Below are 25466 nucleotides of genomic sequence, written 5' to 3' on the forward strand. Positions count from 1 at the left end.
CGGCCCAGCTTTCGGCTGGAGCGGAGACCGTCTCCCTCAGCGTCTCCCTCACGGTACCTCGCAGGGCTTCGGACGGCGTTCCCACCTCACGTCCAATCCCGCGCTCTTTCACCGCTCCGCCGGGGTCCGAAGATTTCTTCTCCTTTCGTTTCCCGCCACCCGGAGCGTGTGGAGTTATGAAAAGCGTGCTTCTGCCACTCTGGATGCAACATCTGCACAGCTGCTGCCGGGTCAGCGTGCTGAGTGGCAGAGTCGGTATCCGAGGCGACGTCAAGCAGCTGTGGCGCACTTTGAGCGGTTGGTTTGAACGTGCTTGTAACAGCTTGCAATGAAGGGTTCTTATTAAAAATGCACTTGTATCACTTGTGATCTACTCATGTGGGTAGAGCCCTGTGCCATTGTTTGTAGTTCTAAACTGACTTATAGAATAATAAACATGGAGCGCATGAAATTCTATATGCATCACATTACATTACATTTATTTGGCAGACACTTTTATCCAAAGCGACATACAAAAGTGAATATCGAAGGTCATGGGGACAACTACAAAACCCAGGTCCGATAAGGGACGGAAACAGCGACAAAACCCAGGTCCTCATTCAGTATATATATGCAGTCCCGTTCTCTCTGTCTGCTTCAGACTCCACCTCCCTGACTGAGTGTTCATCTCCCCTTTATTCCACCGTTACCAGAGCCTATAGCGCAAACCGGGGCTTCTTTCACACGCTTTTCGGCTGGCGTGACACCTCTGTGCCTGTAGGCGTGTGCAGTTGCCGTAGAGACCCCCAGTGTTGTGTAAGGTGGTGAAAGGGGGAGGGGTCACCCCCAGGGGTGTGTCTCCATAGCGGCGCTGCCGGCCCCCAGTCCCTCCCCCTGAGCGCTGCTGCTTACCTGTGAGAGAGGCGGGGCCTCTGGGACTTCCTCTGACCTTGAGTGAAGGGATTGTCCCGCAGAACACTCTAACCCTGCGGCTGGAGAGCTGGGTGGTGGTTGGGGTGGAGGAAGGGGGGTGGAGGAAGAGTGGGAGAAAGGGAGCTAGGGAGTTCACCAAGTTTGCATTGGGTTCACCCAGTTTACTTTGTTTATTTTCACAGTAAAAAATAGGGTCTTTGGACTTCCCTGTACCCCAATCCCCACAAACCCCCCTCCCTGTCCCTGTTCATTTACTCCACCCCACGACCTCCTTGCCCCCTCACAGTGTGAGGTCCCTTAGCACACATTAAAATGTGCTGAAGAGGCAGGCTGGTGTCCCTGTAATGGGATTGGCTTTGGAGTTTGTGCACTTCACAGGGAAATGTCCCGTATCTTTAATGGGGCCAATAGCACAATAGTCTGTGATTCCTCATGGCAGTAACTGCTTGTTCACTGACCCCGGTTCACCCCACCTCTCCCTGGTTCTGCTTCTCCGGCCACGCTGTATTGCACAGGCGCTAACTGCTGTGGTTTGGCTGCTGCGGCTAATGCCTGAAGCCCTGCTGCGGCACTCTGGAGCTAGGTGTCAAAACAAGGATGTAAGGATTGTCATCTTTCCAGGGGGTGTGTTCTCATCTTTACCTCTTGCTGCCAGATTTGGAAAGTGTGTGTGTGTGTGTGAGAGAGAGAGAGAGAGAGTGAGAGAGATATTGTTACATTATTTTATCATTATTATTTTATTATTATTATTATACATATTATTTATATGCATACTTTGGCAATAATTACATTTGTATTCCATGCTAATAAAGCAACTTGAATTGAATTGAGAGACAGAGAGAGAGATTGAGAGAGAGACAGATAGAGAGGGAGAATGCATGCCCATATGTTTTTGTATCTGGACGGGTGTGCGAGAGAGTGAGAGACAGTGAGCGAGTGAGAGAGAGAGACAGATAGGGAGAGAGAATAAGAATGCATGTGCATATGTTTTTGCATCTGAACGGGTGTGCGAGAGAGTGAGAGAGTGAGTGAGAGAGAGAGACAGATAGGGAGAGAGAATAAGAATGCATGTGCATATGTTTTTGTATGTGAATGGCTGCGTGGTTGTGTGCGCTCACAGTCTATTGATGTGCGGTTGGGAGCTGTAAAGCAGATGTGCGGTTCAGTCTCCTGTGTGGGGGCCTGCTCTGTGCGTTAGAGTGTTTGAAAGCCGTTTCCCCTGCCGCGTGTGGGCTAATTCATCGCTTTCATGCACGCCACCGCAACCGCCCTCTCCGCATTACCTCTGTCCTACTCTTTTTGGAGAGGTCTCTCCACCATCATCGCCGCTCGGAGCGAAGCCAGGCCCGTTTCGTAACAGGGATTTATCGCGCTCCGTAGCCCCCGTGCATGACTCACCGCGTAACGGGGCTCAGCCCAACGCTTAAATCACATTTCCTCATCCCCTGTGCTGAGGAACCCTGTGTGTGTGTGTGTGTGTGTCTGTCTGTCTGTCTGTCTGTCTGTCTGTCTGTCTGTGTGTGTCTGTCTGTATGTGTGTCTGTCTGTCTGTCTGTCTGTCTGTCTGTGTGGTTTTGTCGCTCGTGTCGTGCATGTGGTGGTGTGTGTGTGTGTCTGTCTCATTGTGCTGGGCCTGCGTGCGTGTGTGTGTGTGTGTGTCTGTGTGTGTCTGTCTGTCTGTCTGTCTGTCTGTCTGTGTGTGTGTGTGTGTCTGTCTGTCTGTGTGTGTGTGTGTGTCTGTCTGTCTGTCTGTCTGTGTGTGTGTGTCTGTCTGTCTGTCTGTCTCTGTATGTGTGTGTGTGTGTGTGTCAGTCTGTCAGTCTGTCTGTCTGTCTGTCTGTCTGTCTGTCTGTCTGTCTGTCTGTCTGTCTGTCTGTCTGTCTGTCTGTCTGTCTGTCTGTCTGTCTGTCTGTCTGTCTGTCTTTGTTGTGTGCGTGCGCGTGTGTGTGCTGGTTGCCAGTCCAGCTTACACCGGCTTTTTAAATTTTTTTATTGAGCTCCGAATTTAAATTTGATCAGGCTTTGACATTTACAGACAGTTACCCTCTGCGTTCGGCACTCTATTAAATGCGAGCCTCGTTGGGGGTGTTTCTGTGCTAATTAAAATATACGGCTGCCATCTCCGTTTATTGAGCTCGATTTTCAGATAATCGCTAGGTCAATAAGAAATCATTAATTGAACTACAGATTCACAGTAATTATCTTGGGCATGATCCATATTACTCAATTATGAGGACAAAATTATTAGCAAGAATAACTTGAGAATCTCATATATACATAGCAATATGTACATAACAAAAAATATAATTTCAGTAAGGATGTGTAATATCTGATGATGACTGACAGGTGTCAGATTCAGTTCAGTTTTCAAAAAAAACTTTGGTCTAATCTGTGTAATTGAACCTTTTTTGGTACCAGTACCAGAACTGCTTAACTAAACTTGTTTTAAACTGCAGTCATAAGGGAAGGATGACCCTCCTTATCTCTTAATATGAACGAGTTGTTTATCCCACGTTTTGCCTCAGGTGTGAACGTACCGCACTGTACCCACCACCTGTGCGGTAATCTCCCCCAGGCGTGTGAGTCCGTGAGCAACTCTGCAGCCCCTCCGTGGCGTCTGAAGCTCCTGGAAGTGGAGCACACGGGGGGCCAGCCCTGAAGCCCTCTACACCTCCACTGTTGCGATCCAGCTGCTGCTAGCAACAGCGCTTTTACGCGTACAGCTGAATTAACGCTGGAGAATTTTCACATGCCTCCTTTTTCAATTGTGTGACTGCAGCTACAGCAGCTGAATATTGACAAAGTAAATTGAAAATACATTTTTGTGGAAGTGTTGAGTTCCCGTTATTTGTACTTCTTTGTTAACCTCGCGTTTAGCGTGGCGTGAGCGCAAATGGTAAGTATTCCAGTGCTCAGGCTAACTGGGACACGCATGGATTATGGACATTCTATCATATTTCCAGCCTCTCGTGCGGATTAATCTCTGATCCCATAACGAGCGTGGCTTCCCCCCTTAGTTTCACTCGTGTCGTGGAATCGGAGTCGGAAGCAGGACCCGCCGTCTGTCCGACGCGCGCCCTCCTCTAATTTGAGGTCAGTCTCGGTGAGGGCCGGGAGAAATGCGTAATTCCTCTCTGCCCAGAGGTGTCCAGTCAGGGCGCAGCGGCGAGGAAAGCCCTCGTGGATTACCCTTGATTATACCCAGAAGGGCATGCGTTGCAGTTCTCGTTTTTCCTGGATACTTTGGGAATGCCTTGTTTATTCAGACATGTTGTTATGTGGGTGACATATTTTTAGTCTCTGTGGCGTTGATATTTTCCGAGGCTATATTTCTTGGATAATTTAGGAAAACCCTTCCATCCCCCACCCCACCCCCTCAGCTGCTGGGCGGCTGTTCCTCCTCCAAGAATCCTGACCAGAGTTCCAGGACCAGCTGGTGGGACTAGCGGGGAGCTCTTGCAGAGAAGCTGCTTTTTTGCACACTCAAATTTACAGAGGATTTTACAGTGCTGTGTAGGACACGAACACACCACAGTCCCGACGGTAGTGCGGTGAATAGCACAGTCGCCTCAAAACCAGATGGTCCTTGGTTTGAATCCCAGCCTGGGCCTTTCTGTGGAGTTTCCCTGTGTCCCTGTGGGACAGCCCCCTGGGTATTCTGGTTTCCTCCCACAATCCAAAGACATGCTAGTTAGGCTGCTTGGGGGGCATTCACAGGGTGTGGCTGTGAATGAGCATGTGTGCTCAGTCAACCTACCCTGTATAAAGGTTAAATAATAAAAAATTAAAAAAAATGAATAAAATTGTCTGCTATTTCTTACTCATTTAAGTCTTTCATTGGCTGAAGAGTTTGTGCACTTTATTTCCACGGCCTGAATTGGCTGCTGACTGAAAGGAAACCACGAAGCCCTGCTGCCAACGTTGCCTCTGGGACTTTGTTTTCACACCGCTGCTGAAGGGCCGTAAAGGTGTAATGGGAGTACGTTTCCTCAGGATTTGAACCTGCAATCTCTCGGTTACGGTCGTACATTTTATCGTATTATTTACCTATTTCCTGTTTCACTGTCTCAGGAGAAGGGCGGGGGCATGACTAACATTTGATTCACATTTTTGGTCCTGGTGAGCGATGGGTGGTGCGCTCTGAGGGGGGTCTTTAAGTGGTCTGACCTTGGTTTAGTTTGATCCTTCACCATCACACCGTGTTCAGTAATGTAGGTTTCTCATCCCTGCTTGCCAAACACCACAGGGAGCAGTTTGAGAGGTTTACGTCCTTGACTTTGGCCTGTCAGTAAATCGTATCTGTAGTTCTCATTTATTGTCTCTACGCTGAGTTTAAAATGCTAGTCAAGTTCCTTACCCCATAGAAATAAGGGGAAATAAAGTACACTGTCATGATCATTATTACGCAGATAACTGAATCTGTAGTGTATGTTCTGTTCTGAATTCTTTGTATTGTACCTAGTCCCTTTTTTGACAGTGCGTATAAGCACACACACACCCACCCAACAATATGTGTAACCGATACGTGGAGCCAAGCACAGTCTGTTCCAGGTTTTCAGCATTAATCTTCTTTTGAGAGCTGCCATTGGCTTATATGTAAGCACAGATTGTCTAGGCCACACACACAGGAATGTGTATCCTTGGTTGTGGTTTTCGCCGTTGATTCTCTTGGATTCCCATGTTCCCTGTGTCACTGTTCCAGTTGTGTCAAGTGTAGGGTCCTAAAATCTGCTTTCATTTTCCATCCACGTTCTTCACGTCGTGGAAACCACAGGGCCATTTTGAGTGGCTTATAGAAATACTGCATGTTCCAGACTGAGACACTGTGTGTTCAGTTTCTTTGGCTACCTCCCCTAGGATATGAATGTAGGTGAGGTACACTTGTCAAGTGCCTGTCCATGTTCCCATCTCTCGACTGTGGCCCCTTCCTGTGTTTTTGACACGCCGTGCTGTATTCCTACTCATGAGTTCCTGGAAGCCAAAGCCTTCTGTGGGGTGGGATGTGTGACTTAGGAGAGGCTAATGTTGCGCTAGGTCAGGGTCGGGGGCTAATGGCTTGGAGGTATGAGGAGGTGGGACAGGACCATGGTCCCTCTAAGCCTCCTTTGAATCTGTATCCTGCACACCCCCACTGCTACCCTTCAGATCTCCGTATTTTAATCACTTCTATAAAAGATAGATTTAAAGACATTCCATGCTATGTATAAATAAGAAGAGAGGGAGATGGAAAGAGAACGTGTGCTGCGTCTATCTTGCTTTGGGGAAATGTGTGAGATGTATGGCATGGAACAGGACTGGCTCAGAGAGAGATGTGAGACAGGATAAGGAGAGAGTATGCTTTAAAATGTTCATGAGAAATGAAAAGATCAAAAAGGCAGAATTCTGCTGCAGTGTGAAAGCAGCAACTTCCTCCACTGGCTCCCTTCATTCTGAATCCAGCCACCAGCCTTGGAGAGGATTTCACACAAGTGTGTTTTCTACAGCATGGGATGGAAGCACACATATGCACCCACACACACACACACACACACACACACACACACTGACATGCGCGCACACACACACATACACACACGCATCCTCTCACGCACTTACACACACACACATCACACACACACACACACACACACACACACACATCCTCACACACACACACACACACACACACACACACATCCTCACACACACACACACACACACACACACACACACACACACACACACCCTCACATACACACGCACGCACACACAGAGATGGAGGAGAGAATCGTCTGGCTCGCGTGTAGAGCAGGAGGCGGGCTCAGCCAGTGGGGGGGGGGGACTCTTACTGAGCGGGAGCAGAGTAGAGCGGGGTTAACAAAGGGCTGGTCCTGCTAATGAAAGGAAACGCGCTCCGGCTTCTGTGAGTATCAACCGCATGCTCTCTCTCTACCTCTCTCCCTCTCTCTTCTGCTCCCGCTCTCTCTCCTTTCTTTTATTGGCGCGGGTTCAGAGGAATCCGGCCGGCTGACTGCGTCTCAGCCCGCACACCGACAGGAGCTCTTACTTTCACAGCCTGAGGAGGACGAGCAGCATCTGACTGCGCTGGGCTGCATGCTGCTCAGTGGACTGCTTTCCCTCTGCTGGGGTCTCTTGTTCCCTCTCTCTGTGCTTCTGTTTCTCTCTTTCTCTGTCTCTTTCTCTCTCTCTGTCTCTCTTTCCCTCTGCTGGGGTCTCTCTCTCTCTGTGCCTCTCTTTCTCTCTGTCTCCCTTTCTCTATCTGTGTCTCTCTCTCATACATACATACACGCATACACACATTCCATCTACCTAATAGATATTTTTGAAGTTGGCTGTTCAGAAAAAAATATTGATATTAAGAAATTGATATTAAGCGTGTGTGTATGTATGTCCTTACGTGTGTTTTGCTTGGATCATTGGTGTGAGCCTCTCTTCTGAGTCCTAGTAAGGGAAAGTATACCCACAGAAATGGGCGCACTTCCTTGTGATTTTGGGGCTTATTTCCCCGCCTTCCTGAGGGTAGGCTCGTCTGTCATACAGCTTACTGTAGGCTTGCAGCTGTGTTGCTGAACTGCGGCTGGATATGTAGGTCATTTTCTCTCCTGTCTGCTCCGCGCTTCTGGATGAGCCAGCCCTGTTTATAAATAGATCTGTAATAATTCTGCTACTTTTCCACAACTCCTCCACTGCTTTTTTTCCTCCCCCTAACAAAATGAATATTTATGTGGGGAAATGCAGCAGGTCTTTGTGGGCTGTTATTTAAAGCGTACCTGTCCTTCCCCGTGGAAACTACTTGCCCAGAAACTCTCCCTCCCTGTTCTCTTACATTTAGAAGTTGTGTGTGAGGGGGGGGATTTGACTGCCCGTGTCACAGGTTCTTTGGACCTGAAGAACAAGTTGTCTAGAGGAAGAGGGGATAGAAACAAATGGAACGAAAGGGGAGCGTCGCCATTTCCGCTGCAGCCGTTTGATTTTGGGTTCGGAAGATGAGCATTGCCTCTGTGCTTCGCATGGTTAGCCCTGTGTTCTTTGAGTGAAAGAGTTCCGGGGAAGAGGGTTATGTCACGACGTCAGGCTAATACATTTCACATTTCCCTTCAAACTCTTTGGTCTGGTCGAAGTGCTTCCATAAACAGAAGCACAGGGGAAAATCTGTGAGGGAAACTACTCAACTGCATCAGTTCAGTCTTGCCTTTCATTTGATGTCAAATTAGTTTAAACAGGTCATGGACTTCAGCAGATGTAAAAGGGGTGGACAAGATCCTCCATCAGAACTACGTCCTCTCTTCTGTTCCGGCTGACTAGCAGTCCGGTGCAGATGTCGAGGGCGGGAGAAAAGCACAGAAAAAAACGAGCGCGATGGGTTAAAAATGACATCAGCGCCTGGCAGTCCTAGTGGCTGTCATCGACGTTTTTCTTGTTTTTTCAGCAGAACATGGAGTTTCTCACTGGTTGAAGACACATAATTGGGGTTTGGAAGGTTAACTCTCTGTCTCTAAGAAAAATCTCATTAAGTGGTGGTGATGGGTCTTCCATTGTGCGCCTGAAATTACGTTCCACCTCCACAACCATCAGAACCTTTCTAAGGAAAGTGTGTTGATTCAAGTTTTGAAGACCCTCTTAATGATCAAAACCGTTTCCTTGGAATTCGATTTGGATTCGGGAGGTGTCCGTGTCGTGCTGTTGTCATTTGATGTTCCGTGCGGGACACCTCCTAGATTCTCCTGCAGAACAGTGTGTTTTCAGTTTCCCTCTGTTTATGTGTTGCCTAGAGCCATGCAGTTGGGGGGGAAAAGTAAAGACTGACTGTGGAGAACTGGTGCACTGAATAATTCACAGCTTCTTTTCTTCTTGCCTGTGAGAAATCGAGTCTCTCAGCACTAATTCTGGTATTTGGTATTTTAGAGGATGTGACATGGTGCTATCTGAAGGAGCACATCAGCTGATGATTCCCAGCCCTGTATTCCCCTCCATCCCTGTCAACTTGCTGCTCCCTTCTCTTCTTGATTTTCTGTTGCAAGAAAATGGGAAGGGGGGAAAATTGAGGCACTCAAAGAACAAAAATGTAGACTGTGATTAATTAACATGTTTACTTTGCTACTTCAGACGGTATCTTACTCCAACTTTTACAACTGCATTGTGTTCCATTTATTTGAAAATAAGACTTGAGCTATGGGTGATTTGTTCCCTTAATCCATGTCTTCAACCTGCATGTGTAATGTGCTGACTTAATATGTTCTGCCTAAAGGGCAAAAATGATCTGTGAATTCACGGCAGGCTGATTTGTCAGGTTCCTTGTGGGTCTATTGATCTTAGTTTAGGCGGGACGCAGTGTGCATTGATTTGCATTTCCATTTGTGGTCTGGGGACAATGGAGTGGAAAGCGATACGATCTGGTTTGAAGATTATTAAATCAGGCTCTTTCACTGCCTGGAGTCTTCTGATGGCATCTCAGTCTCTCACAAGGGTTAGTGTTCATAAAACAAATACAGATCTAGATTAAGAGTATAGATTACAGATTTTCATTTATTGGGGTTTGTTTGTATGAGGTCACCGCTTTCCTTGCCCAATCAAACTGTCCTCATCTGAGGCGGGCAGGACACATCGCACGTCAGTCAGTCCGTACAGCGATGCTGTAGCAGTGACCATTTCTGTCCATGTGCCCCATCGCCTGGCTGCTCCTAAGGTCATTATCAGTGGCCACAGTCTCACCTTTACCACAGATGGATTTGTTTTAGCCAAGACAAGGGGGACGGGCATTTATAACCAAACAAATGATCTTTAACAGCAACAAACCGAATATGTTAAATATGCAGGAGAGTTAGGGATTGCTGAATGGGCTTTTCTAGGAACTTCACCCGCCCTAACGCAAAATCATAACTATTATTCATCAAAGCGGCGGAGCCTTTGACAGCAATCGGCTGTTTAATACGGTCAGACGTCAAGCACGGGGTCCTTGCTCTCGCCGGTCTCTCCCGCCTAACAGTCATGAATGATTAAGCGTTAGAAATGGGAGTTAAAAGAGCCGAGTAAATGCCAGTCGGATGATGGTCCTTTATGGGAATTGACTTTGCTGTTTGAAGCTCCTGTCTTGACTGCGGCACTGGGAGACCGTGAGGACAGAGGCAGAAAAATAAAAGTGAGGAAATGAAATTGCTCGCTGTAAATTAGAATCACCGGTGACACAGTGACAGAGATGTGCGTCTGTAATATTTAACTTGGCGGCATGGTCTTGGCTCCTTGAGGAATATTTTCTGTACCTTCTCTGTGGAGTGCTCACTCAGTGTAAGAATGCTATTGGTTTAATGTATTATTCATGGTACATGAGCCTCTCTCTCTCTCTCTCTCTCTCTCTCTCCCTGTGTCCCTCCCCCCTCACACCTACTGTATGTTCTCTTCATGACAACAACAATAACAGCAAGGTTACTCAGACCACTATGTTGTGTTCTTTGTCTCTCTCTTTGGTCACTCCCAATCAGGGGAAAAAAAAAAAGAAAAAACATGAACTCTTGGCATGGTGATGTCAGGCTCACCTTTGTTCTGATTCGTTTTGTTCTCTCTCTCTCTCTCTCTCTCTCTCTCTCTCTCTCTCTCTCTGTCTCCTTCTCTCTCCCCACCTCTCTCTCTCTCTCTGTCTCTTGTGATCTCTCTGTAGTTGGCTCTAGCAGAGGAACAGAATGAAGTGTCAAGGAATGGCCAGGAGTTGAAAGAGCTGGTGTACCTGGTCCAGATCTGCTGTCAGGTAGGGCTGAGGTCTCTACATTCCTTTTCAGCGGAACACTTATTCCTTCAGTCTTTCTCACCCAAATGTTTTCCTGCTAAAATGACTGTGTCTGCGCTGTGGATTTAGCTTTCAGAGAATTGATGGAGAACTTTTGTGTCTGGTTTGCTTTGCCGGTTCATTCTTTTCGCAGTCTGCAAAATAAAGAAATCTTCTCAGGAGTAATGACTCAACAAACCTTAACTGCTGTGTTTGCTTAGCACTTAGCTAGAGAAATGTGTTGAATAATGTGAAATATAAAAAGAACAGGGAGAAATGTCACTGGCAATGCAGGTATTAATCTGCTCTAGCCATTTCATGTTGGGAAACAATGAGTGTGCTAATACCGTGCCTTTTGTCAGGAGATTTGACACCATGGAAGTGTGATTGAGAATGCACACTCAAGATGCTGTGACTAACTACTATTAGCCTCAGGTCATATTTGTCAGACTGAACAGTTAAGGAACTATTTAGCATCTTCACTAATGTAAGAGATTTTCAATTTGATATAGCATGCTTGTGCTTTTGTGGAGCCCCCAAAAATGCATAGCAGGTCTCCCTTGGTTCTGCTGGCTTTTTAGTTAGTTTTTTGTGGTTTCCAGTCAAACTGTATATGCTATCCCTCTAAATTTATTGAACTGGTAATTGATATGAAGTAGGCGATTAAAGTGATGTTTCTCCTGGGGAAGCCAAAGCCACATTATGTCAGCAAAACGATATGCATGCCACCAAGAGTGCATTTGTAATATCCTTATAAGGACTTGCAAAGCAATCATATCAGTTCTCAAGTTGCTGAAGTATACTTTTTTGTGTGTGATGTGGCAAGTAATGCCTTTAGGTTTATATTTGTGTTGTTCTTTGATTTATCGCATCACGTGCAGCCATCCTGGAGACCTAAATGCTGAAATTGTGAACACTAAATGTATTCTTTGGAAAATGCAAATCAGTTTAAGGGCTGTGAAGATGGGTTAGGTCATGAGGTGTGTTCATGGTAGATTAATTACCTGGAATGATTAACCGTGTGAAGTTGAGTTTGCGTTCGGAGTTCTGTCCGTTACCAGAGACCTTGTCCTCTGTCACAAAGTCAAAATTATGGAAGCACCTAGAAGTACACTTACTCGTGCTTTTTTCCAGAGCAACTGCAACACACTGAGGGGTGTTTCTGTCCATCAGAGTTCTGTTTGTGCCGCTCGGCAACAGAGGAAAATAACAGCTAACTGTTATTGCTGACTGCTAAAAATGGCTGATGTTATTACAAAAAAAAGTAGCCTTGAGAGTCAATACAATAAGCCTGCCAAGCCACAGGCACACTGTATGTAACAATTTTACTTTTCTTTGAAATGGTTTTGGGTTTGGAAAGGATGGTGCAGAGAAGCAGGGCGAAAGCAGTGCACTTCAAATGGAAAAGGTTGGGAAGACAGCCTAAATCTGGCATCAGTATAAATGACTGTACAATCAGTCAACGCCTAAAAAAAACAAGAACAAAAAAAATTAATAAAAATTGGTTAGTTTGAATCCTATCTGATGATGAACACTACAAATGTAATGTGAGTTGTCCCTTTTTTTGTTTAGTTTTTTCTGTGGTGCAAAGATGTTGGCAGCCCTGTGGAACAGAACTGAAGGGGAAGGCCAGTGTTAGGGGGTGAGAGTAGCACTCTGGGATACCTAACACCTCCAGGTCCTGGAGAACTGTGGTACTGCGAGAGGTCGATGCAGGCAGCAGAAAGTCCATGAGAAAAGGCTTCTGGTAGCGGGGGCCGGATTTGGGGATTTAAATGGCTGCTCCAAGCCGACAGCTGTAGGTGGAGATATGACTGAAGAAATCAATGGAGACCAGCGCCCACAGTGATCCTAGTCAGTGGTGGGGGTGAGGCTGGAGTAAAGCTGAAACCCAATCACAGCTACAGCCTCAGTGGCACTGCATCCTTTATAGTTGGTCCTCACTCTGAAATGAATGGATTGTATTTGTGTCACATGTGCACAGTGGCTCCAGTTTGGTCCTTCTATAGCTATATCATTAAATGTTCTGGTTAATTCATGGAATAAGTACGTTTGATGTTTTGGAATTCATTCTCTTGTTACTATTTAATTTTTATCTTCCTCTGCCAAACTGACAATAAACTAAAATTTAAGATGATTGATACTGCAGCCATTAATTTTACTGAACAACCATAAAAAACTGACAAGAACTGAAATATATGGACTCCCTGAAATATCAAGGTCCACTCAACCAAACACGGAAGTAGTGAAAATATTACTGTTCCACATGCTTCGAACAAACAGTTTTGAATTCAGTGACTTATGTGGGCTTGTTTTAGTCGCTTATCCATCCTCGGGCTCATTCCAATCACCCTTAAATCTCTTGCTCGCATCCTTTCCTTGCATCCTCCGTTGGGTGGAGCTGAGGAACCAGGAAAGGGACGTATGCAAGAGATGCAAGGAGTGTAAATAAGCGATTGGAAATGAGCCCTCTGTGCCTTTTTAGTTGTGACGCGGAGAGTCATACTAATGCGCATATCCGCGAACACAGACAGTTTTTCTTCTTCTTCTTCTGATGTTTGCTGGTGGTAGGCAAACCACACTTGAGAATTTACAGACCACCTGAAACCCCACCCGTTTCACACCTGGCCAATTGCTGTGGAAATTGGGCGTGGACTTTGGGATGTCTGAAAATTGCAAAAAGGTTTGGCCGCAGAACCCCCCAATCAAATGTCGAAAAGGAGCTTTCCGATGCCCTCCGACATTCCAAGCAGCAGTTTGTTTGAAGCATGTGGAAGCCTTAATAGACTGCATCACTCTGGATAAATTGTGTGTATGCAGCTCTAACAGTATGTAGGGTTACTGGATAGCCCATCTATGTTTCATACCCTTTCATTTCCACATTAAACAAGGTTACTAATCTAACCCTGTGAAACCTCACCCTGCAACCATTCGAAGCCAAGGGTTCACTCCTTTCATCCCTCTGTTGCTGTCTCCTCCCTTCACCTGACTACCCATGCTATCTCACAGACTTCTTCACCCATGCTATCTCACAGACTTCTTCACCCATGCTATCTCACAGACTGCTTCACCCATGCTATCTCACAGACTTCTTCACCCATGCTATCTCACAGACTGCTTTACCCATGCTATCTCACAGACTTCTTCACCCATGCTATCTCACAGACTTCTTCACCCATGCTATCTCACCAGACTCACGCTTTAGCTATCTCCAGATGTATCTCAGATTCTCACCAGTATCACGACTGCTTTACCCATGCTATCTCACAGACAGATATCTCACTGTTGACTGACCCATATTGCTTCGGTCTGTGTTCAAACCATGGCAGACAAACTGGCCTAGAGCGTTCATGCTCCTGTACTTGGAGGATTAGGGTAGCTTTTTTGGGCAGAATGCTTTCTGTGCTTTTTAAGATTTACATATGGGTGTATGTTCCAATGCATCAAAACCAGCTCTGGTGAAGTATCACTGGGAGTTTCCTCTGCAGTCTCAGGTCCATTGTTGTTTCCATTGTGTCCTGATAATCAGAACAGCATGATGTAACACACAGTATGCTTCACAATGCACTTCTTAAACTCTCTCTCTCTCCATTTCCCTCTTAGTCACTTACTCTCCTGCTGTCTCTCCTGGTTCTTTACCCCACTTCATCCCTCCCTCCGTCTTTCTGACCTGTTCTCTCTCAGTTCGGTTGTTCCCCGCCCCCCCTCGCTTCCTTCTCTTTGATTCTTCCTCTCCTGCTTTCGGTCTCGCCCCCCCCCCCTCTCTGACTCCGGTTCCCTGGCTGTCTCCGCAGGGCCGAAGCTGGATCGTAAGGCGCAGCTATGAGGACTTCCGCGTCCTGGACAAGCACCTCCACCTGTGCATCTACGACCGGCGCTTCTCCCAGCTCGACGAGCTGCCTCGATTCGACAGCCTGAAGGAGGAACCCGAGGTAGGGGCCGCCTGGCGTGGAGAACCGTGACATCATCCCCCAGCGTGTTAGCCCCATGGCGTCGTCCGCGTGCGTGTTAGCCCCTCGGCGCTAGCGTTCCTCCCCACATTGTGTCTCCAGTCATCGATGCGGATTCAGAGCGCTCTGAGTTTTGTATTTAAAGTTGTTATCAGTGAAGGTCATGAAAGCTGCTGGTAAAAACTGAACTCTCTACTGAGAAGTGCCATAGGACGCACCCATCAAAGATGCGGGCTCTCTAATGGCAGAAAAACGATGTGTAAAATGTGCATTTCAGCCGGTAAAGTGCGCATTATTTGAATGAAATTCAGTGTGCGCTAGACGCGCTGATGTTGTTTTCTTACTCCCTGACCCTGAGCCCGAGCAGACTGAGGCGGGGACGTGCGTGGAGAATATTGTTTTCCTCCTGTTTAGTTGGGTCGTGAGCGTTCGCTGTGTTTTTCCCTCCAATTTGAGCATCGCCAAATGCGTTTCTGTAATTTGGCGAGTGGCCGCGCCGCGTGATCAGGTGCTTTCATCGCGCCGCTCGTGTGGCTTGAGTCACCGGCTCTTTGGGTAATTAAAGTGTTTTACAGCGTCGAGGACGGTGCGTAATGGACCCCGCGCGACTCCGGAGTGGGGACGCGGGTCTCTCTCTCTCTCTCTCTCTCTCGCTGTTTGGGCGTTCTGGAAACTTCTCGAGTGCTGCCATTTTTTCGTTTGTTTTCCGTTGAGTGCGCTTGAACCCGGTGGCGCGTTTTCGCATTATAATCCGCCCGCCGGCGGTTCGAATGGCTGTTAATACCCTCCCGCGCGGCTCGCGGTAATGGAGGCTCGGGGAGCGCTAAATAGAGCCTCCCACAATGCCCGGCTCTCGGCTCTCCTGTATAATCACAGGTGCTCTGCTGGCTGACTCTGGCGTTGAATAACAAAGCCTCGATGCGTCTCCAAGGTCAGATTTCACCTATCGTTCTCAATAAAATAAGGGAGTGCGTGTCTTTTGGGGCTTTTGGAACCAGTTAAACCGGTTTTTTTGTGGGAATGTGTGAAATTGCTAACTGTGGATGCTGTTATGATAACACGCGCACACGCGCAGGTACATATGCCACATTCACAATCTCAAATCAGAGTCCCTGGTTTGTGGAGTGGTTTGAGACATGAGGAGGTTGTTCAGACAGGGCAGACTGAGAGCGAAGGCCCTTTCTCTGGGAGGGCTGGGAATGGGAAAGCATCGATACCACGCCTCTCAACCTCAGGGAGACTGACGCAATGAGTGAAAGTCAGTTAGAAACACATTCTTATTTTACTGCCTTACAAATTTCAAATTTAGTTTTAGAATGTACGTTACATCCGTGTTGCATCAAGTTACATAAATCAAAATATACTTTATTACCTTAGGGTGAAGTTGTGTAATACTGGCGAATCACAGCCGTTTGAATTTAAGGCAAAGGTTATCTTTAGCTTTTGAAGCAAGGCCATGTTTTGATTTGATAGCCTCCCCTTTATTGGGCTTTGGCTACACCTGCTCTGAAGGAAAGCGTGTTAAAAGTGCGGTTTAATTTTCACATACCTGTTCCAGGGCGTGTCAGTGGACTGTGTTCCCCTGGAACACGTCCAAAAAGTGCATTCTGCACTGCAGGTGAACTTTGAGTTCTCATCTTGTGGAGCGCTTAAATTTCCGGCCCTCTGCCACCCCCCACCCTGCCCCCCCCCACAACCACTGACACTTTGTGCTCTTAGGACACTCAGTACAGCATGCTGCCTGCAGTGGAGTACATCCTCTGGCTGAAATGATTTTTGAAGGGCTTCATCACTAACATATGGACAGTGTAGTATAATGGGTAAGGAACTGGTCTTGTAAGCTAAAAGTCACGGGTTCGATTCCTGGGTAGGACACTGCCGTTGTACCCTTGAGCAAGGTTCTTAACCTGCATTTCTGCATATCCAGTGCATGCATTGTGTATATATGCTATGTAAATGCTACTTAAATGTCTGGATAAGAACGACTTACTAAATGCCTGTAATGTAATGTCACATTTGGTGAAGAACCAGATTTCTCTCACTAGTATTTCTGGTATTTGTTTAGCCTACTGTTTTCATGTTCCTGTGTTAAATTTTTTTTTATTAAAACAGTTTTGTCAAAGTATAGCAGGAGTCCTCATTCTTGTCCAGAACAGGCCGGTGTAGGTGCAGGCTTTTGTTTCAACCAAGGGTCACACACCCACTCTACGAATTCCCCTACTCTACTGATTCTACGAAACAAGGTCCTTGGCAAAGACTGATTAGTAGGATCAGGTGTGTAATCGCTTGGTTGGAATGAAAACCTGCACCCACGGCAACCCTTTCTGGACAAGATTGAGGACCCCTGCTGTAGAGCATAATTTTGAAGTGGAGGATGGGTTCACATAGCATGTCTGCACGGGGGAAATCCAGGTCACAGGGCACCAGTGGTTTGCCTACGTTGTACAGCTAACTACATGCCTAGTAATATGCACTGCATTCTACTTGGCATGCTGTTTTGGGTACGGAGTGGGAGTAAGTGGTCTCTGTAGCACTGTGCATTTAACTCTGGCTGTACAGTAGTAGGAAGGGGTAATGTGCAAAAAAGTCAGACAGAATAGGAAATGAGGAGTAGGAAATGTCACTTGGGGAAAATAAATTTCAAAATGAGCAAATAAAAACGTCCATCCTTTTTTGAAAAACCATGTCGTAACATACTAATTTAGTGAGGATGTGAATTGGAGTCTATAAAGGGTGGAATTTGTGTACCTTAAGTGCCTTTTCAAGAGTGTAAAATTTTAATTTAGGATCTCAAAAGAATCTAAATTTACTAGGGCTTGTTAGTGTAGTAGCCGGGAGTCATTTTGACTAAACAATCTCAATGGTTTCGTTCCTTTGTTGTCTGGGGTAGACCTATAGAGAATTTCCTTTCCAACATAATGCTCCCTGATGGAGTGTTGGTGTTCTTGATGCAGCCCTTGATTACTCTGTGTAGCATTTGCTTTATTAAAATGTAAATACCCCTTTGAAACTTTGAGCAAATTGCCTAATGATTGCTCTCTGTGCCGTCTGTGTTGTGAGGTCGTTCTGAAATAAGCAGTGTTCAGAGGGAATTAGCTGTTAGTGGGCGGATAGCCATGAAAAGCACTTTATGCATTTGTTAGCTGAATAAAGCCACTCTGACTTTGAAGTGTTGGTGAGGGAACATTTTTTGACAAACTCTCGCCTCCCCTCCCTTCCCCCCCCCCCCCATTACCCAACCCTCTCTCTCCTGTCATTTGACTCTATTTTCTCTCTGTGCCTACACTCCTCTCTCTGAAACGCTCTTTATCTCACAATCCTTCTAAATCCGTCCTTTTTTCTCCACCTCCCGCCCTCGTTCTACCTTTCTGTTCTTTTCTCTGTATCGCTGTCCTTTGTCTCTCCCTGTATTTCACCATCCCTTTGTCTCTTCGCCCCCATCTATCCTATCCCTTTTCCCTCATTATATCCTCTTTTTCTGTCACTCTCCCTCACTCAATCTATTCCTCTTTCTCTGTCCTGGCTGCTCCCTCTCTCCCCTCTTCCGTCCCTTACCCCTCCGTCTCTCAGGCAGTGTCCCAGATGCTGATGGCCTACCTTTCCCGCCTCTCAGCCATCGCTGACAACAAGATAAACTGCGGCCCTGTGCTCACATGGATGGAGGTACAGTGGGCCTTTTCCCTCCTCTTACGTGATTGGCTACTCACCTGTGTCTCCCAGCCAATCGTGCCACCTCAGGCCTCTGCATTTTACAGAAAACTTTCTCTCAGCTGCAAAACACACTATTTGCTTTTTTGCTGATCCAAGATGGCAGGCAACTGGTAGCACTTCACGAGAGGGTCACAGAACCTGACCCTCGCCATCGCTGCTGTAGACTGGAATCAGATATGCACTGGAATCATCCGATGCCCTGTGCATATCTCATAAGACCTTGTGCTGGGATAGAACATGCAGAAATGCCTCTGGGTGAACCACGGTATGAAAATGGCAGGAATAGAGCCCAAGTGTTAGACAGAAACAAATAAGAAATGTGTAAGGTGGAACAAGTGAGAGGGTTATTGCAAAGTGTTTGTGGGGGGGGGGGGTTATGACACAGGCCAAAGTGCCCATAAAGCTCATAGCTCATAATAGGTCAAATCAGAAAAATGTATGTAGTGCTGGCGAAAAAGATGACACATTTATATATGATGCCTATCACACTCATCTGAGATTATTAATTGACATTTTGCAAAAACAACGAGATAGAAATGCTGATGTGAACAATATTCATTCTGCATTTCTTTCCCTTGATATAGAGCTGTTATAGAGAATGGGGTGCACGTATGTCTAAATATGGTCATTTGACTCCTTCAGCCATCTTCTTTTCACTTGGTCAGTTGCCTGTTGCTGCTGGGCATTGATACCAGTGCTGGCAGTGTCTTTACATACTCCATCTTCATACTGGAATTCCCAAGATCGCCATTGTTCCAAACCTCGCTGTTTCCATTCAACTAAAGCAGAATGAACGGCATCATTCTTTTCAATGATGCTGTTAAATAGGTGACAGGAAATAACAATTTAGCTGGGCAGTTTTTATCCGGTACAATATACTGCATTGTCTCTGGAATGAAACATGAGAGTGTGTGTCTCCGAACCGGTTTTTATTTTCCACACAAATCAGAGCGGGCTTGGCTATGGTTCTAATCCATAAAATGCCACCTTTATCCTATTTCTCCCTGCTTATCTCTCCCTCTCATCTTCCTGAAAGTACAGATACGGTGTAGCAGAATAGGATTGAGAGGTGAGGCAATAGGGGATTAAAATAAAGTGCAGATGCGCATTATAGTAGTGAAAAATGCAAGTTAGGTGTCCACAAAGAGATGCGCGCTCGGATAAATAGTGGGGAGGTCCTCAGGTGCACTGCAGCACACAGGAACGAGGAGGCTGTAGCCCTCATGCACCGAAACATTTATTAGGCTTGACGGCTAAGAAATTAAAAAAGTGAAGCTCACCCATGCTGCCTCCCTTCCCAGATTGATAACAAGGGGAACCACCTGCTGGTTCACGAGGAGTCGTCCATCAACGTGCCTGCCATCGCCGCCGCCCATGTGATCAAGCGCTACATCGCCCAGGCTTCTGACGAGCTGTCCTTCGAGGTGAGCGGCCCTCCGGAGGGAGGGGTGATTCAGCCTTTATTTATTACGTGCTGAATATTAGCAACGGGGGCGGGGGAACCTCTGTGATAGCTATACCAGGCCTATCATCCTAGTTCTGGAAAATGTGTGTGTGTGTGTGTGTGTGTTTGTGTGTTTTATTCAAATTTATAATGGTGGTGATGCATCCCTACTGTGGTGCTTCATAAAAAACATAAAATTAAAAAAAGCAGTGTTCACAGGTGTGCTATTAAATCAGTGGGATCTGAAGATGTGTGCAGAATATAAAGGAGAAAAAAGTAAACTTTTAAAGCTGGGACCAACTGAGATGCTGGTAATTTGTGTGCGGGTACATCCTCACTCAGTGAGATTTTAAATGATAGTGGAGGAGTGTGTGCACTCAGACCATGGGTCCATCTTGTAAGCAGGTGTCAGTCTGTGTACGGTGCCGCTACATTTTTCACCAGCATTCAAACATTTGAAGTTAAACTTTGCCAGTGGAATATTTAGGGCACCTGTCACATGACCGGAGACGGGGGGGCGTGGCTGAGCGGTACCTCCCTTTCCCTTTGTTCCAGGTGGGGGACATCGTCTCTGTCATCGACATGCCTCCTAAAGAGGACACCACGTGGTGGCGGGGAAAGCATGGTTTTCAGGTGAGTGCACACGTATGTCTTTCAGGTGTTCTCTGTGCACAATGGAGGCTTTCAGCTAGGCTCTGCATGAGCTCAGGTTAGCTCTGTGCTTTAAGGTAGTCTCTGTGCACAGGAGATGATGACCTGCATGGTTCAGCTGTTGTCCCATATCACCATAACACAAGGTGATCAATAAATCCGCATTGATTTCTTTGCCAGGAACGTTAAGTGCCATAGTAAGTTATTGTTATTTGTGTGAAAATACATTGAGTCAGTTATTTATCGAATGCATAACCATGTATATCCATGTAGTTATAATGAAATCACCTAATCTTTAGCAAAATTAGTATCTGGATATCCCTAGCCTCTCTATTGCATCTGACACAAACACTTTTAGTCAGTGCTGATACATTGGTAGAGACCTCTATTACAAATCTAATAACGTATATTGCAGCATGATTAAATTAATTGTTTTGAGGTAACTTTTGAGGAAATTGTCAATTTTCATTCATTGTAGATTGTAAAATATGTTACATTGGAGAGTCAGTGGGGATGTAATTCATGTCCCTTTGTTGCTGATGACCATCCTGCCAAAGCTATATCCACCATTCAGTGGCCGTCACCGATGGCCTGTTTGATTTCCGCATATATGGCTCTTCAGTCGCTCTGGCAACGGCGCCAACCGGATCTGCCATTGGAGCAGCCTGGCGGGCAGGAGAGGTGGAGAATTCCCCACGCCAGGCCCAGGGGGCTCCGTAGAGAGATGTTATTGTACAAGCCTTTTTGTCTATAAGCAGAATGGAGTATTGTGCTGAACATTACATCAGCTGTGTGAGTGACTTCCCTGTGCCTCATAGCTGTGCTTAACGCATGACTGAACAAAGAGCTGTGTGTAACCCCCGAACTTAGTTCATCCTTCCTTTCTCAATTATTCACTATTTCTTGCACTCGCTTTGCTCACTATTTCTTGCACTTGCTTTGTGTGCGGTCCAGTTTAATGCTGGGTGCAGGGGTTTTGTTTGAAACGTGCTTGTTTCGCATGTAAAATAATACAGTCCAATACCCTGATTAGGATTTCACTGTAATACTCCACTATTAGTGTTGCTTAGCGTTCTGGACTAAAATAACTAAAGATTTTTCAGTGTGTTTAACCTATGGTTCTAGAGCAGATATAGATTCCGTTCTTTAACAGAGTGAATTACAGATTCCTCTGTGTCCCAGCCAGCAGAGGGCAGCAGCGTGCCCCGCACAGCAGGGCTGGGGAGAAGTTTACAGCATTCGAGGTTGGGGGGTGTGTTTGTGGGCGAGTGCGTGGGGAAGCATGGCGGAGCGTGTTGGACGAGCTCCCCGGCACTTGGACAGGTTGGCTGGGCAGGACGCAGAGCACAGTGAGAGAGGCAGAACCGGTCTGAGAGGACCTCATTTTACCTCCTCGCTCGAACCCTAAAGGAAGCGGCCATGGAAAGGGTAAGCCAGGAGGACGTGTGCCTGCGTCTCTGCCATCGCCTCGCTCCGGCGAGGATCTCTGGAGCCTGTGCTGATTACGACATCTCAGCTTCTGTATCTGCAGACCAGATAACATGGAGAGAGAGAAGGGGGGGGAGGGGGGGGATGGTACTATTTGGAGAAACTGAACGTTTTTGATAGAGGGTGACACCACAAGTTTAATGTCCCTGGATGTTTCTTGGCGATAGCATTACAGCAAGAGGTTGTGTCCTAGGAGAGAGGACTTTTATGGGGGCGTCAGGGGTTATGATTCTGTGATAAAATGGACACTACATTTCACCACCTTTCAAGGAACGCTCAGTTTAGACTACCTGTCTGCATTGTGACGTACTGTCGGACAATATGTACGTTTGTAGTTTAGCCCAATGCAGTGGACCCATAAAACTGTGGAACTGGAAACCTTTACCTGGCACAGTGCGCTACACACAGTCAGTGCACATGAACAGAAGAGCAGCCATGTTACTCATTCAGCCTTTGACCAGGAAGGTTAACTGATTTCTGCTTTGGAAACCACCTTGGGCGATAATGTGGGCAGGAAGAGTTTGGAATATGAGACATTCTTTAGTCAAATGTCTGATAATACAAGTTTTGTTTTCTGTTTAGGGAAGTTCCTTTACTGTTCCTTTTGTGTTTTTACTTGAGTGTGTTAAACGTGGTCAGCGGTGTGTACCAAGATGGCTCCTGCCACGTCATTATTATAAACAGTTTATTTTAGAAACCCGTGTAAACCTATCCTGTGTAAATTCATTATCCCACTTAACGTGGGTGCAGCCACACGATGGTGTGTCCTCTACTACCTTGTATTCTCTTATCTAATCCTCAGTCACTCTCTGCTTTTTAAGAGATTATAAGCTCAGCAGTGGTACAGGTTAGGGTAGAGTGCCTTTTTTAGGTAAGGATGTGATGTGTGATACTCTCTTATCTTGATTCTACCACGCACAACAAGCCTATTGAGCATTCTTATCTGAAAAGTGCAGTTGAGAATATAACCGTGTCATCTTGGCCTGTGATCTACGTCCACCGTTTCTTGGAACAGTACAAGGAAGTGAATATCTTAAAAATCAGCTCTGGTAGAGAAAAGGTTTTGTGCCAACTGGCCAGGTTGATACCTGGCAGAAAGACCTGGGTCAGACCTGGGTCAGGTTCTGTGTGTTGGGTACCCTGTGTGGAACGTGGCAAGAATAACACGACCCAAACACACTCCCCATAGCCCTGGTAGAATCATGAATCCTCTAAAATCAATCCTGTCTGCAATTTAGAGTTTCCTAACAGAAGAGAGTCCTCAATTAATTTTGCTCCAGATCAGGAATTAACTGATAATATCCTCTCACTTTCAAGTTCAGACGGTATTGAGAAGCTGTGATCTTCATACCAATTATATCTCTATAAGAAGCACTTGAGATTTGTTAATCTGCAATATCAACATCCCTCTTTTTCAGCATCTCTTTCTTTCCCTCCTCTCCGTAGGTCGGCTTCTTTCCTAGCGAGTGCGTGGAGTTGATTAACGACAAGGTCCCGCAGTCCGTCACCAACTGCGTGCCGAAGCCAGGTACCGTGCCTCGTTTCCTCTCTCTCTCTCTCGCTCTTTACCGGCTGATTGACGCACCTGCTCTCTCGCCTCATTACGGCCCTCTCTCTCTCCCTCTCTCTCTCTGAGTTTGGTCATTCGGGGACGCTCGGCCCTTTGAAGTTCCGCGTCTCTCGCATTGCGTCATGACAAGCTGTGATTCAGAGGTGCGCTCGCTCGCTTAGAAAATTAACTTTGATCTCCGGATGTTTGATCCCGTGCGCCTGGTGGATGTGGTTTTCATTTCTTCCGCGTGTCAGCTTGAGGGCCTTGTGTGATGTCATCGTGAGACAGATACCTCTGGGGTTTAAGGTTCTTTCATGTTCTTTTTCCCCCGTTGATGGTTGCATTTAGACCTCTGGGCTTCTGTGTTCAGTGCTGAGTGTCTGTGGAAGTGTCAGGAAATCACACTGCTGGGAGGAAGGTACGGTGTGGGGAGCTGCTTTTAAACGTCCCTGTTGGAGAGGTCTGCAGCAGGGTACCTGAGGACTGGTCAGAGCCCGTTCTCCTGAGACGCATTGTGCTGGGGGGGCAGGGGAGCAGGGTCTCTCTCAGACTGGGCTGGGCGACATGGGCACCTGCCGTTCTGTGTTGGCATCCTCAGCTGGGGCTGGGGTTCTGAGTTGGTGTTTCATGATGGTGTACCCGCTTTGACATCTGGTGTTTGAGTACAGAGTCTTCTGTGGGATACCGTGAGATTCTGACTTCCAAATGGAATGATAAGTGTGTGTCTCTAAATGCATGCACACACACACACACACACACACACACACACACTTATCATTCCATTTGTATGTGTCCAGGGTTGTGTTTTCATGTATTTATGCTTATTAACTTGATATTTCATTGTATTCACATTATTATTACAAATCTGCAGACAAGCCTGTTTAACAGTTCTCGGTGCTTTTTTTTTACATTTTTTTTTTTTACCCATAATGCTCCCTCCACCTCCACGTCTTAGGTTTAACCACTAGTTTCCAATCCTTTCATTTATATCTGAGAAATATATCGCGTGCGCACAGAGGAATTCTTGTTGTGTTGTTTGGTGTGCGTTGGTAACGCTCACCATTCAAACCCCCGAAATAAGCGCTCTTGTGTTCGGACGTGGAGGACTTGCGAAAGCCAGCTTGACGTCATGCTTGGTTTCAGCAGACAGAAAAGCTTTATAATGACCCCCCGTACACCACAGCCCTGCGCATCTAGTTCTGCTTCAGAATGCTTCCAGCAGCTCTGTGAGAATGAACACAGTGACCCCTAAATCAGAAGGATTCTCGAATGTAATTATGGATGCCGCTTTGGCTGTGTGGGCAGGGCATTTGAGGATGCAGTGGTAACGCTGCCTTTGGAGGAAACAGAGGAACAGAGCGAGACTACATGTGCTTGCGCACGCACTTGCTTTTCCTCGGGTGCCAAAACCTGGACACAAAACCAATATCTTTCCAGATACTGTATTTAAGTCTGCAGGTCTGTGAAACAATTATAAATGTGCATAACCTTTTCAGAGAACAGTGAAGAATGTTTAGGTAGTCTGTAGACAAAGGGTCGGGGTCAGTATAACTGAAGTATAACTGAAATATAATTAGGTACCGTCCCAAATGCACATCCTTTTGGGTGCGCGTGCATGTAAATGTGCAAGTTTGTGTGTGTTTTTGTGTGTGTGTGTGTGTCTGCCTGCATGTGTGTGTGTATGTGTGTGCATGCGTGTTTGTGTCTGTCTGCATGCATGCATGTGTGTGTGTGTGCGTGCGTGCATGTGTGTATCTGGCTGTTAAAAGAGTTTCCTTTGTGAAATTTTGCCTGCTATAACAGTGCCTCATGCCTGTATTCCTACATATTATCCCCATGTGGTGGGGTGTGAAAATGCGCATAACCAGCCTGTATGTGCAGCCTGCTGGCCCCACCCCCTTTTGCATGTTTAATGTTTTGCTGTGTCCTCCGCCCGCCAGCCTCCCCCAGCCCTGGACTGCGGCCCACCTCCTGGAACTTCTTCCCACCCTGTACGTC

General features: G+C 46.5%; 1 protein-coding gene across 1 annotated transcript in view; it reads left to right on the forward strand.

The window, feature by feature from the left end:
* Positions 1 to 25466, forward strand: part of arhgap32a (Rho GTPase activating protein 32a) — a 107366-nt gene that overhangs the window by 56303 nt on the left and 25597 nt on the right. The window contains 7 exon segments of the mRNA XM_064301155.1: positions 10568 to 10654; positions 14467 to 14604; positions 18193 to 18285; positions 19635 to 19757; positions 20333 to 20410; positions 23363 to 23444; positions 25409 to 25459. Of these exon segments, the coding sequence (XP_064157225.1) occupies positions 10568 to 10654; positions 14467 to 14604; positions 18193 to 18285; positions 19635 to 19757; positions 20333 to 20410; positions 23363 to 23444; positions 25409 to 25459 (652 nt within the window).

Source organism: Anguilla rostrata, chromosome 12 (assembly GCF_018555375.3).
Source record: "Anguilla rostrata isolate EN2019 chromosome 12, ASM1855537v3, whole genome shotgun sequence".
Classification (NCBI taxonomy): domain Eukaryota; kingdom Metazoa; phylum Chordata; class Actinopteri; order Anguilliformes; family Anguillidae; genus Anguilla; species Anguilla rostrata.